This window comes from Hemiscyllium ocellatum, chromosome 4 (genome assembly GCF_020745735.1).
Source record: "Hemiscyllium ocellatum isolate sHemOce1 chromosome 4, sHemOce1.pat.X.cur, whole genome shotgun sequence".
NCBI lineage: Eukaryota > Metazoa > Chordata > Chondrichthyes > Orectolobiformes > Hemiscylliidae > Hemiscyllium > Hemiscyllium ocellatum.
The window spans coordinates 137,590,793-137,604,774 of record NC_083404.1 but is presented as its reverse complement, the minus strand read 5'-3'; the positions used below and the strand labels follow the sequence as shown (position 1 = coordinate 137,604,774).

General features: G+C 47.0%; 1 protein-coding gene across 1 annotated transcript in view; it reads right to left on the bottom strand.

Annotated features, from left to right (window-relative positions):
- The window catches only part of LOC132815116 (cadherin-2-like), a 213,676-nt gene that overhangs the window by 80,186 nt on the left and 119,508 nt on the right, over positions 1-13,982 (bottom strand). The window contains exon 3 of the mRNA XM_060823890.1: positions 11,687-11,916. Coding sequence (XP_060679873.1) covers positions 11,687-11,916 — 230 coding nt within the window. The remainder of the gene's footprint in view (positions 1-11,686; positions 11,917-13,982) is intronic.

Sequence of the window (13,982 nt, the reverse complement as noted above, 5' to 3'; positions counted from 1 at the left end):
AAAGGTTTAATACTACAAGCCTTAACGCCTTCAGATCTTGGGAATGAACAAAACCCCGTGATGATATAAAACGATGCCCTTTTTTAAAAGCTGAACAAACTCAAACATATTTGGGTTTATTTGAATGCACGTTTGCAGCACAGAATGACTCAAAAACCCAGAGAACCTGAACAGCTGGAGTCCTTGAAGACATTGTCCCTCCAACTTCCGAGTCAACGCTTTCAAGTTAACATTAAGATGTACAAAAGAGTCATCGGAAGTTTACAATCATTATAAAGTCGCTCAGTCGGGAGTTTAAAGCCTCATCCATTTCCATCAACGGGTTTGTGGCCTGTACACCACTTAGCGATTAAAAGAATACAACACTTGGGCTCCCTCAATGGTCCAAGTAAACATCCTGTTCACAGAGCAGCTGGATCATACAAAGTGTCAGCACTTCAGTTTTAGCCAGAAAACAAAGCCAAACATTTACTAAAGAAACAGGGGGTATAGATTTAAGGTGAGGGGCAGGAGGGGGTGTGAGGAAAATGTCTTTCCCCACAGAGGGTGGTGGGGAACCTGGAACTCCAGCCTGTAAGAGTGGGAGAGGCAAGAACCCTCATCGCGCTGTAGTTGTTTTTAGGAACAAAAGGTGAAACATCAAGTTTTGGAAAATAGGAGACTCTTAGAATTAAGAAACCACCCTTGATTCCCCGAAAGCCCAAAAAATCTGACACTGGAGTGGAGGTGGGTGCGGGGTGGGAGGATTGCATCGAACTTAGTGATGACATTCTCAATGGGGGGGAGCATTGTTCGTCAGGTTAGACAAATTGATGGAGTTGCAGCATTGAATTTCAGGAAAGAAACTGGCTATTCGGCCCAACCAGTCTATGCTGGGGACTACATCTCTCATAAAGGTCCTCCTGATCAATTGAGGAAAAAAACTAATTCGTGCTTTGGAGAAAAACACACAGCTGCCCTTCCTCACAAACTGAAGTGCGGGAATTTAAGGACCAAAATAGATGGTGAAATGAAGGAGTGGAGTTCGGTCGATCTTCACAAAGACAGAAGGAACAAACTGCAAAAAGCCAGGGAACTACAGACCAGTGAGCCTTACATCAGCAGTGGAGGGGAATGTGAGGGTCAGGATTTGCATGCATTTGGAAAGGCATGACAGGTTAGGGATAGCCAACATGGCTTTGTGCATGGGAAAGCATTCCTCACTACCTTGTGAGAAACATGTATAACATCGTGAAGGGCATAGACTGGACGAATGCATACAGTCTTTTTCCCAGGGATGGGGATTTGAAAACTAGAGGGCATAAGTTTAAGGTGAGAGGGGAGAGATTTAAGGAGGATCTGAGGGGCAACTTCTTCACACAGAGAGTGGTGTGTGTATGGAATGGGCTGACAACGGAAGTGGTTGAGACAGGTACAATAGCAACATTGAAACAACATTTGGATAGGTACATGGATGGGAAGGGTTTAGAGGGATATGGACCAAATGTGGACAATTGGAACTGGCTGAGTGGGCACCATGGTCAGTTTGGACTGAATGGCCTGTTTCCATGCTGTACTGCTCTATGACTCTGCAACTTGATTGAGTTTTTTGAACAGACAATAAAGACGATTGATAAAGATAGAGCGGTAGCAAAGACATGCCAGAGAATTCCTAGAGGCCTGGCACTCCAACCACAACGCCACAGACAAACACAGAGACCTAGATACCATCTATCAACCCCTCAGCAAACCAACAGGAAATGACATCACCACAGGAACCCCATCCAAGAGAAAGATATAAATAGAAAGCAGGAGACAGCAGCTTTGCTTTACTTGGAGGTCCCCACTGATGATGTTACCGAGCCAGGTAATGAAACGTCTGGATAACAAACCTACACCCTAAACCTCAACCTGAGCTACAAACCTTCACAAACCTTGCAGATGCTGTCTGCACGGACTTCAGCAAGGAATTTGACAAGGGCTGAGTAATTGACCTGGAGCATCCATCTGTGATTCCGTTACATGAAGTGGACCTGGTTTCATTTCTCAATATGAGCCCGTCCTCTCTGGAGCAATCTCAAATTCTTCTGACTGGCATAGACCCCCAGTTAGAAGCAAGTCACTCAATCCTCTGCCACTGAAAGAGTGTAAGAGTAAGAAAGTCTTACTGCAGCTGTACAAGGTGCTGGTGAGACCACAGCTGGAGGACTGAGAGCTGTTTCGATCCCCTTATTCAAGAAAATATATAGTTTCACTGGAGACCTTGTGGAGAAGGTTCACTAGGAATGGAATGGTGTCATTGATTTTTCATTATTCATTCATGGGACAAGGCTGGGCAGCATTTATATCCCACCCCTAACTGCACAGAGGGCAGTTAATAGCCGATCATGTTGCTCTGGGTCTGGAGTCGCACAGAGAGCGGACCAGACAGGGATGGCAGATTTCCCTCCCTAAAGGGCATTAGTGAACCAGATGGGTTTATTCCGATAATCATTCACAGCCATCATTAGATTCTTTGTTCTAGATTTTTTTTTAAAAGGCTGAATTAAAATTCTACCATATGCCATAGTGGGATTCGAACCCAGGTCCCCAGAACATTATCTGGGTCTCTGGATTAACAGTCCAGCGATAATACCACGAGGCCATCGCCTCCCCGGTCTTATGAGCAAAGGTTAAACTGGTTGGGACTCTACTCACTGGAGTTGAGAACAATGAGAGGTGATTGCGTATCGGATTCTTAAGGGGCTTGACAGGGTCAATGCCGAGAGGATGTTTCCCCTCATCGGAGGGTCTAGGACCCGAGGGTACAGTCTCAGAGTAAAGGGGCACCAATTTCAGACTGAGATGAGGAGGAATTTCTTCTTTCAGAGGGTTGAGGGTCTTTGGAACTCCATGCCCCAGAGAGCTGTGGGGCAGAGACCTTGTGTATATTTAAGGCTGAGATCGATAGATTCTTGATCAGTCGGGGAATCAGGGGAAAGGGCAGGAAGGTGGGTGTGAGGAACGTGGGATCAACCATGACCCCATTAAAAGGGAGAACAGGTTCGAGGGGCTGAACGAGCCACTTCTGTTCCTGTTTCATATCTTTTTTATCTATCAATCCGACATCCCCTTAAACATATTTTCACTAATGCCTCAACTAGCCATGCCTCAAACTTGATTGAGTTTTTTGAAGAAGTAACAAAGAGGATTGATGAGGGCAGCGCAGTAAATGTGATCTATATGGACTTCAGTAAGGCATTCGACAAGGTTCCCCATGGGAGACTGATTAGCAAGGTTAGATCTCATGGAATAAAGGGAGAACTAGCCATTTGGATATAGAACTGGCTCAAAGGTAGAAGACAGAGGGTGGTGGTGGAGGGATGTTTTTCAGACTGGAGGCCTGTGACCAGTGGAGTGCCACAAGGATCGGTGCTGGGCCCTCTACTTTTTGTCATTTACATAAATGACTTGGATGTGAGCATAGTAAGTTTGCAGATGACACCAAAATTGGAGGTGTAGTGAACAGCGAAGAGGGTTACCTCAGATTACAACAGGATCTGGACCAGATGGGCCAATGGGCTGAGAAGTGGCAGATGGAGTTTAATTCAGATAAATGCAAGATGCTGCATTTTGAGAAAGCAAATCTTAGCAGGACTTATACACTTAATGGTAAGGTCCTAGGGAGTGTTGCTGAACAAAGACCTTGGAGTGCAGGCTCATAGCTCCTTGAAAGTGGAGTCACAGGTAGATAGGATAGTGAAGGCGGCGTTTGGTATGCTTTCCTTTATTGGTCAGAGTATTGAGTACAGGGGTAGGGAGGTCATGTCGTGGCTGTACAGGACATTGGTTAAGCCACTGTTGGAATATTGCATGCAATTCTGGTCTCCTTCCTATTGGAAAGATGTTGTGAAATTTGAAAGGGTTCAGAAAAGATTTACAAGGATGTTGCCAATGTTGGAGGATTTGAGCTATAGGGAGAGGCTGAACAGGCTGGGGCTGTTTTCCCTGGAGTGTCGGAGGCTGAGGGGTGACCTCATAGAGGTTTACAAAATTATGAGGGGCATGGATAGGGTAAATAGGCAAAGTCTTTTCCCTGGGATTGGAGTTTCCAGGACTAGAGGGCATAGGTTTAGGGTGAGGGGGGAAAGATATAAAAGAGACCTAAGGGGCAACTTTTTCATGCAGAGGGTGGTATGGGTATGGAATGAGCTGTCAGAGGAAGTGGTGGACGCTGGTATAATTGCAACATTTAAGAGGCATCTGGATGGGTATATGAATAGGAAGGGTTTGGAGGCATATGCTGGCAGGTGGGACTAGATTGGGTTGGGATATCTGGTCGGCATGGACGGGTTGGACCGAAGGGTCTGTTTCCATGCTGTACATCTCTATGACTATAGTTCTTGAGGATGCAGACTCCACATTCTAAGTTCTCCCAAAACATTTTTTGACACCCCCTACTGAGCACTTCCTCCAAGCATCTATATATATTGTTCTGAGAGAATGTGTACACATAAATCTTCAGTTCACACCCACTCCCACCATACGGGTTATGTTAGTGCCTCCAAACCTACAGGATGAGACCGGCTGGAACAGCTGAAGCTGACAAAAGCAAAACTGCAATGGTGCCACATGACAGCTGCATTTGAATAGCAACACAAATACACCTCCAGGTTAGCTGGTATTTGTACCCACATGCAGGTCCCAAATCTGGTCCCTTTTGATTGATAGAACGGCCTACAAATATTCAGTCTCACTCCAACCATTCATTGAGTCAAGGTTCATTCAATCAAACACAGCAACAGCCCAGCTTCAAATACTTTTCATATCTACTGCGGGCATAGTGTTATGGAAGAGTGGAGGAAAAGCATCTAGTTGACTTTGTCTTAAATTGTTATGTTTATTTTTTTTAAATTACATTATCACAGAAGGTCTGCAATCTGGTCTTTTTATTTTCCTGATTTTGTTTCTTAGGAATTTGTTCTGAAGAACCTTGTACCTTAATACCTCGGATGGTGCGGTTAGCTTTTCACTGTACTCCTGAGAGTAGTTGTGACGCTAAGGCTTATTCAAACCCTCATTAGCTCAGGGGCGATGTCACCCCTGAACCAGCACCGAGAAGTATCACAGAAGGTGAAGGTATGGAGAGCCATGACACACTGCAACACATCAGAACTCCTCAAGGAACGGGGAGAACACTTACACAGAGTCTTTGATCACAACAGATACTCCATCAGCTTCATCTGCTGATGTCTGTCCAACAGACAATGCCAGAAAGACACTGTACTGACCAACAGACTGGCCACCCTACCCTATGTAAAGAACATATCAGGATTAACTTACTAGGTTGTTATGACCACTAGGTTTTATGGTGGCTCACCAACCAACAGCAACACTACTCCAGCTATTTACCAGGACTAAGGACCCCATATCCACAGCACACAGGACCAACGTGGTATTCAAAATCCCTTGCAACAAGCACCACATCGGACAAACAGGAAGAAAACTAGCCATCTGGCTTCACAAATACCAACTGGCTACTAAACGACATGGTCCACTCCCCCTCATCTCTGTACCTATAGACAAAGACAGCCATCGGTTCAGCTATGACAAAGGAACCATTCTAGGACAGGCCAGCCAGAGACACCCAAGGAAGTTCTTGGAAGCCTGGTTGTCAACCATCAACAGGGACAGACCCGGTGTACAAACCCGCTGCAGAGAAGACCTGGGAGTGACACTCATCCCCAACATCCTGGGCCCACATAAAAACCGAGCAGGACAGAACCAGAGTGTCTCACAGAGGTCCCACTGAGGAGGTTACCCAGCATGGTAATGCAGCGGTTGCACAATAACCCAGCAGCTTGGTGAGCTAACCAACTATCTCAGATATGGAGGTTTCACACAATTCAACGGGAAGACTAGCTGTAACTCATAAGCCATGCCTCAATAATCCCAGCTCAAGGACTGGAGGCGATGTAACTCCTGTTGGGATGGGAGACAGTCAAAATTCATGGGAAGGTAGGAAAGAGCAAATGGCCATTCAGCCCTTCACAGCTGTCTCACCATTCAATGAGATCATTGTTCATCCATGACCCAAAGCTGTTGATTGTTAAAAAGATAAAAAATTTCTGGGATAGTTATTGTTCATCATGAATTGCCTTGAAGGCAATAAGAGTCAAACATATTGCTGTGGGTCTGGAGTCACATGTAAGCCAGAGAAGGTTGGGTTTTTGGGGTGTGGGCATTACCAACTAAACAGGCATTCTATTACCCATTAGTGTGGTGCTGGAAAAGCACAGCAGGTCAGGCAGCATCCCAGGAGCAGGAAAATAGACGTTTCGGGCAGAATTTCGTCTTTTTTCCTGCTCCTCAGGTGCTGCCTGACCTGCTGTACTTTTCCAGCACTCTAATCTTGACTCTGATCTCCAGCATCTGCAGTCGTCACTTTCGCCTATTCTATTGTCCATTGCGAATTGCCCAGAGCGCTGTGAAGAGTCAACTCCACATTGCTGCGTATAATTCAGATTGCCACACTATCAGAAGGATGTGGAAGAGTGCTGAGAAGGGTCATTAGATTAGACTAGACTAGACTAGACTAGATTAGATTCCCTACAGTGAGGAAATAGGCCCTTCAGCCCAACAAGTCCACACCGACCCTCCGAAGAGTAAACCACCCAGACCCATTTCCCTCTGACTAATGCACCTAACCCAATGGGCAATTTAGCATGGCCAATTCACCTAACCTGCACATCTTTGGACTGTGGGAGGAAACTAGAGCACCCGGAGAATGCGCAAACTCCACACAAACAGTCGCCCGAGGCTGGAATTGATCCTGGGTCCCTGGCGCTGTGAGGTAGCAGTGCTAACCACTGAGCCACCGTGCCATCCCCCAGGATGTTACCTGGTCTCGGGGGCATTGGCTATAAGGAAAGGTTAAAGAGACGAGGATTGTTTTCACTGGAAAGACAGCGGCTGAGAGGAGACTGATCGAGGGTTACACAACAATGAGAGGCACCAATAGGGTGGATAGGTAGGGGCTTTTCCCCAGGGTTGAAGTTTCAATTACAAGGGGGCACAGGTTCAAGGTGAGAGGGGGAACAGGTTAAGGGAGATGTGTAAGGGAGGTTTTTCAAACAGGGAGGGGTAGGAGCCTGGAACACACTGTCAGAAGAGGGGGTGGAAGCAGATACACTGGGGACATATAAGAGGCATTTGGATGGTGACATGAACAGAAGGGATAGAAGGATATGGACTGAATAAGGGCAGCAGGTTTGTTTTTCAGTTTGAGTAGGGCATGAGGATTGGTACAGGCTTGGAGGGCCTGTCCCTGTTCTGTATTCCTGGTGCTAATGAGCACAAACTATTATAAAGGCACAGTGTATGTGGTAAGTTGCTGAAGGCACACTGACAGAGCAGGGATTTCTGATTCACTTGGATATTTTTCTCATCCATCTGCTTTTGCTGCACACCTCTGGGGCAAACTGAACACAGGCTTCCTAGCTCAGAGGCAAGGACATTACCACTGTGCCACAAGAGACACTTGGATCCAGCCAGTTGTGCTTCACCTGAGCAAGGGCTGGGACCGATATCCATCATGGCGGGAGTGTAACTAGCGCTGGGTTCTGGCACAGGGACAAGGGCCAGAAAGATGAGCCATTGAGACAATACATGAATCAAACAACAGCAGATCACTTGGCTTGTACACAATTTAAACCTTGCTAAAAGACGACTAGTCAAACTCACGTTTCAGAACTAGGAGATAAGTAATGTATTCAAAACAAGGAGTCACCATGTTACAGACCATGAGAAGAGGGTGGTGATTGGTCATACTATATTTGACATGTAGATGCAGCAAGAATAGTCATAGAGATGTACAGCACGGAAACAGATCCTTCGGTCCAACCCGTCCATGCCAACCAGATATCCCAACCCAGTCTAGTCCCACCTGCCAGCACCCAGCCCATATCCCTCCAAACCCTTCCTATTCACATACCCATCCAAATGCCTCTTAAATATTGCAATTGTACCAGCCTCCACCACTTCCTCTGGCAACTCATTCCATACCCGTACCACCCTCTGTGTGAAAACGTTGCCGCTTAGGTCTCTTTGATATCTTTCCCCTCTCACCCTAAACCTATGCCCTCTAGTTCGGGACTCCCCGATCCCAGGGAAAAGACTTTGCCTATTTATCCTATCCATGCCCCTCATAATTTTGTAAACCTCTATAAGGTCACCCCTCAGTGTCCGATGCCCCAGGGAAAACAGCCCCAGCCTGTTCAGCCTCTCCCTAGAGCTCAAATCCTCCAACCCTGGCAACATCCTTGTGAATCGTTTCTGAACCCTTTCACGTTTCACAACATCTTTCCGACAGGAAGGAGACCAGAATTGCACTCAATATTCCAATGTCCTGCACAGCCACAACATGACCTCCCAACTCCTGTACTCAATACACTGACCAATAAAGGAAAGCATACCAAACACCTTCTTCACTATCCTATCTACCTGTGACTCCACTTTCAAGGACTAGGAGAAAGTGAGGACTGCAGGTGCTGGAGAGTTGGGTGTGTGGTGCTGGAAAAGCACAGCAGGTCAGGAAGCATCCGAGGAGCAGGAGAATCTATGTTTCAGGCATAAGCCCTTCATTGGGAAGTTAACTGCCAATCTTAATTCTTGGACCATGCAGGAAGATTCTGATTGGTCAGGCTGTTACAGTGGAGATATAGCAGGTCTGGCCATCTCCATGGCTCCCTTTTCTTTGGAAAATGCTTATTTTTGGCTCCATTAAGCAGGGTCCTGAGTATTTATCTATGTAGCTCCTAGCATACCCAAGTGTGCACCTAACTACCCAGCATTAGATTTCAGCCTATTGTTAGAAAGCATTTGTCCAATTGACTGTCTTAAGAGTTACACCGGACAGCAATTTAAGATTATTACTTAGTGAGTTTTGAGAAGATTTGTAGCTCAGGTTGAGGTTCTGGATGTAGGTTTGCTCACTGGGCTGGAAGGTTCATTTCCAGATGTTTCGTCACCATACTAGCAGTGCTTACCAGAGGCCTACCGAAGATGTAACCTAGTAGCGTGACAAAACATCTGGAAATGAACCTTCCAGCTCAGCGAGCAAATCTACATCCACATTCTTACTTTAGCTCACTGCATGAAACTTCCCAGCTTTCTAAAGTCCTTTTCAAAGTCCCTCCAAATCCCTGCTAAATATTTTCCAAACTTTGATCCAATCATCCTTGAACTGACGCAATCACCACGCTAAACCCGAAAAAAACTGCAGGTGCTGGAAATCAGAAACTATACGAGGAGTTGCTGGAAAAACTCAGCAAATCTGGCAGCATCCGAGGACAGAAAGCAAAGTTAACGTTCCAGGTCCAGTGACCCTTAGGGAGGGAATTCCAGGATTCTGACCCAGCGACACTGATATATTTCCAAGTCAGGATGGTGAGGGGCTTGGAAGGGAACTTGCAGGGGGTGGTGTTCCCATGTATCTGCTGCCCTTGTCCGTATAATGGAAGTGGTCACAGGTTTGGCAGATGGCGTTGAAGGAGCCTTAGTGAGTTGCTGCAGTGCATCTTAGAGGTAGCACACACTGTTGCTAATGGAAAGAGGGAGTGTTGACAGCAGTGGATGAGGGGGGCTGATCAAAACTCATGATTTAATAATGTCAAGTGTTTGGCGGAGTCGGGGGGCGGTGGTCAAGATTGTGTGATTGATGCTTTTAGGAGATGATAGCAATCAATGGGGTGAATAGAGAGACACGCTGTCTCCCAGCGGGGAACATATTCTTGAATTCAGAGCCATGCCCACAGGAGAGAAATTAGGATAAATGTATTAATGTGAAACTCTCCCATAATGAATAATTCACTTGCCACTCACAGGACATATCCATCGCAGGCACGGTCAGTGGGCATTAATCAGAAAACTGTGGCTCAACAAGGGTATAAACAAAATCAGAACCAAGCTTGCAACTGGGGTCAGAGAATTAGGAATAGGTGTGAGGGTCTTATTAACCTTTATCCTGATCGACAGATTGCAGAGATACATGGGAACACCACCCCCTGCAAGTTCCCCTCCAAGCCACTCACCATCCTGACTTGGAAATATATCACTTGTCCCTTCAGTGTCACTGGGTCAAAATCCTGGAATTCTTTCCCTCAGGGTATGGGTGAGTGCTTCTAAAGGAGAAAGTGAGGTCTGCAGATGCTGGAGATCAGAGCTGAAAATGTGTTGCTGGAAAAGCGTAGCAGGTCAGGCAGCATCCAAGGAGCAGGAGATTCGACGTTTCGGGCATAAGCCCTTCTTCCGGAATGTTTCTAAAGAAAGGTCACTGGACCTGGAATGTAACTCTTGCTTTCTCTCCACAGATGCTGCCAGATTTGCTGAGTTTTTCCGGCAACTTCTCTTATAGTTTCAGATTTCCAGCATCTGCAGTTCTTTTTTTTGGGGTTTGGCGTTGTGATTATGTCAGTTCATAGAATCCGTACGGTGTGGAAACAGGCCCAACATGACCCTCCGAAGAGTAACCCACTCAGACCCTTTTCCCTACAGTTAGCCCCTGACTAACGCACCCAACCTACACATCTCTGAACGCTGTGGACAACGTAGCATAGCCAGTTCACCTAACCTGCACATCTTTAGATTGTGGGAGGAAAGCCACGCAGATCCAGGGAGAATGTGCAAAATCCATGCCCGAGGCTGGAATTGAACCCGGGTCCCTGGCACTGTGAAGCAACAGTGCTAACCACTGAGCCACCATGTCACTCTAAGTGTACTGTGGTGGTCCAAGCACCACTATCTAATGGTAGACAGGCTGACTAATAGGCGGCAATCGCAAGATAATTTTTCAAAAACACACAAGTCATACAACTGGTTAACGACAGGCACCGCGTGGCTCAGAACTTAAATAGGCCGCGCTGTCATGGCACCAGAAATCACTCCTCCAACATTCCTGGTTACGTCTTTCCACTGGGACCTCACTAGGAGCTCCTTACCATCAAATATCTTCATTCCCATCCACCACACCACCTTCCTCAAATCCCATCCCCTTTACCGGAAAAGTCGAATGTTTCAACCAAAATGATCCCAATTGACAGGGTTGGTCACTCGTAATAAATATCACGGCAATAGAAATCTATCTCAGTCAAAACTCCAACACAACGTGAACAAAGAGCTGCACAGGGTGGAATGGTGCCCAGAGGATACTTGTTCTCAACTCCACACCCACACACCCCTCACCATTGCTAATAGCCACCTGCCCATGACATCTTGTAGGAGGTATGGCAGATCAGATTGAAGGGGTTTGACAGGGTCAATGCTGAGAGGATGTTTCCCCTTGAGGGACAGTCTAGGAGCAGAGGGTACAGTCTCAGAATAAAGGGCACCAATTTCAGACTGAGATGAGGAGGAATTTCCTCTCTCAGGGTATGGAACTCCTTGCCCCAGAGAGCTGTGGGGGCGGAGTCCTTGTGTATATTTAAGGCTGAGATCGATAGATTCTTGATCAGTCGGGAATGGGCAGGAAGGTGGGTGTGAGGAACGTGGGATCAACCATGATGCTATTAAATGGAGGAGCAGGCTCAAGGGGCCAAATGGCCTCCTCCTGTTCCTATTTCTTCTCGTTTAAATGTAGAAACGTGTTCAGAAATTGAAGTTGGGGAAAAAAAAAGAGAATGCAGAATCTGCGTATGGGACACTGTTGCTCCACAGTGTTGTGACGAGGTACCTGTTGGCCTGTGTGTTTGGTTCCGTCTTTGGCTCTTACGGTTAACTTGACGACGGTTTGCCATTGTCCGGGGCTCTCCATTCCCCGTGCCGTAACCACAAACTTCACTTGTTTCCCAGAGAGATGTCTGTCTTCAGTTGCGAACACCACGCCGTCACGTTGGACCTTGAAGCTCCGGTCGCTGGTTTCATACTGTACTGCCAAACCCCGGAAACAGTCATCAAAGCCAACTGTAAAAGAAAAGAACACTTTGTCATCTGCCGGGGCCTACTTATAGATCTTTACTGAGGAACCGCGCTCTGCGCAGCCAGGCTGGCAGTGTTTCGGGGAACATTCAGGGCAATGAGACTCTCCAGTCACAGCACAATAATAAGCCCTTCATCTCACCAAGTCTGTGCTGGTGAACACCAATCCCATTTCCCAGCACTTGGCCCACAACTTTGCGTGCCTTGGTATCACAGGGGCACATTTAAACAGTTCTTCAATGCTCTCGAGGGTTTCTGCCTCTCCCACCCTGACAGGCAGGGAGTTCCAGATTCCCTAGGAGAAAGGGAGGACTGCAGATGCTGGAGTTCAAAGTCAAGAGTGTGTTGCTGGAAAAGCACAGCAGGTCAGGCAGCATCCGTGGAGCAGGAGAATTGGCGTTTCGGGCAGAAGCCCTTCATCAGAAATCCAGGAGTTCCAGATTCCGCACCACCCTCTGGGGGTGAAAAATGTTTCCATGCATCCCCCCCAAACTCCTGCCTCTTCCAAACCCCTTGGTCATTGATCACTCCATCAAGGGGAAGTGTTTCTTCCTTTCTACCCTATCTATGCCCCTCAAAATGTTATCCATCTCAATCACATCCCCCTCAGTCCCCTCTGCTCCAAGGAAAACAGACCCAGTCTGTCCAATCTCTCTTTATCACTGAAACTGGGGTGACACGGTGACTCAGTGGTTAGCACTGCTGCTTCAGCGCCAGGGACCCAGGTTAGATTCCAGCCTTGAGTGACTGGGTGGAGTTTGCACATTCTCCCCGTGTCTGCGTGGGTTTCCTCCGGGTGCTCCGGTTTCCTCCCACAGTCCAAAGATGTGCAGGTTAGGGTGAATTGGCTATGCTAAATTGCCCGTAGTGTTAGTGCATTAGTCAGACAGAAATGGATCTGGGTGGGCTACTTTTCAGCATGTGCTTGTTGGGCCGAAGGGCCTGTTTCTACACTATAGGGGATCTTTTAAAAAAGCTCCCCCTGCTTGTGCACCATCCTGGTAAATCTCCCTCTACTCCCTCTCCCAGTGCTATCACATCCCTCCTAGAATGTGAATCCCATGACAACACACAATACTCTCACCATAGCCTGACCGACATGTTAAACAGTTCCAGGATCTCCTCCCTGAATAGACATTGCAAAGAGCCAGTATAGGCACAATGGATCAAATGGCCTTCGTACCTCCATAGTGTTGTATTAAAATCAACGAATACCTTTTCACAACCACTTTAAAAAAAATTACAAGGGTAACTGATTGACCAAATAACCAATTAATCATTTATTTGTATTAAGTTTCAGAGTTACTTCACTCCAGCAGCACTGCCTACCCTGCATGTTGACAGTCTGGTGTTCCTATTACTGCATTCAGATTGTTGGGAGGCCATTCAGTCCATCATACCTTTGCTTAAAGAGAGCCACCCGGTGTTTGAAATTTACTCTTTCACAGAATCGTAGAGTACAGAAAAAGCCCTTCGGCCCATCGTGCTTGCACTGTCAAAGACACATTAAGCCGACATTACCCCCATGTCCCCCCCACTGGAAGGTTACGGCACTAACTGCTCACCCGAGTACTCTTTAAAGGATGTGAGGTTTCCTGCCTCAACTACCACCCGGCTCCCCAACCTACCGCCCACCCTGCAAACCACCCCCAGGCAGTGCTTTCCAGACTTCCACCATCCTCTGAGGGAAATTTCTTTCCCTCAAATCCCCTTCAAAATATCTGCATTGCATCTTAAAATTGTACAACTTAGACCCTTTGACTAAGAGGAACAGCTGCTTCTAATCTCCACCCCCTCCCCCAAAATCCATGCCCCTTACACACCTCTATCACCTTCTTTGCTCCAAACAACCTGAGATTATCCAGCCTCTCCCCATCACTGAGATGTTCCATCCCAGGCACCTTCCTGGGTTATCTCCCTCTGCGCTCCCCTCCTCTGTACAATCTCAGCATTGCTGATGGCTGAATTAAGATAGATTAGATAGATAGATTCCCTACAGTGTGGAAACAGGCCCTTCGGCCCAACAAGTCCACACCAACCCTATGAAGAGC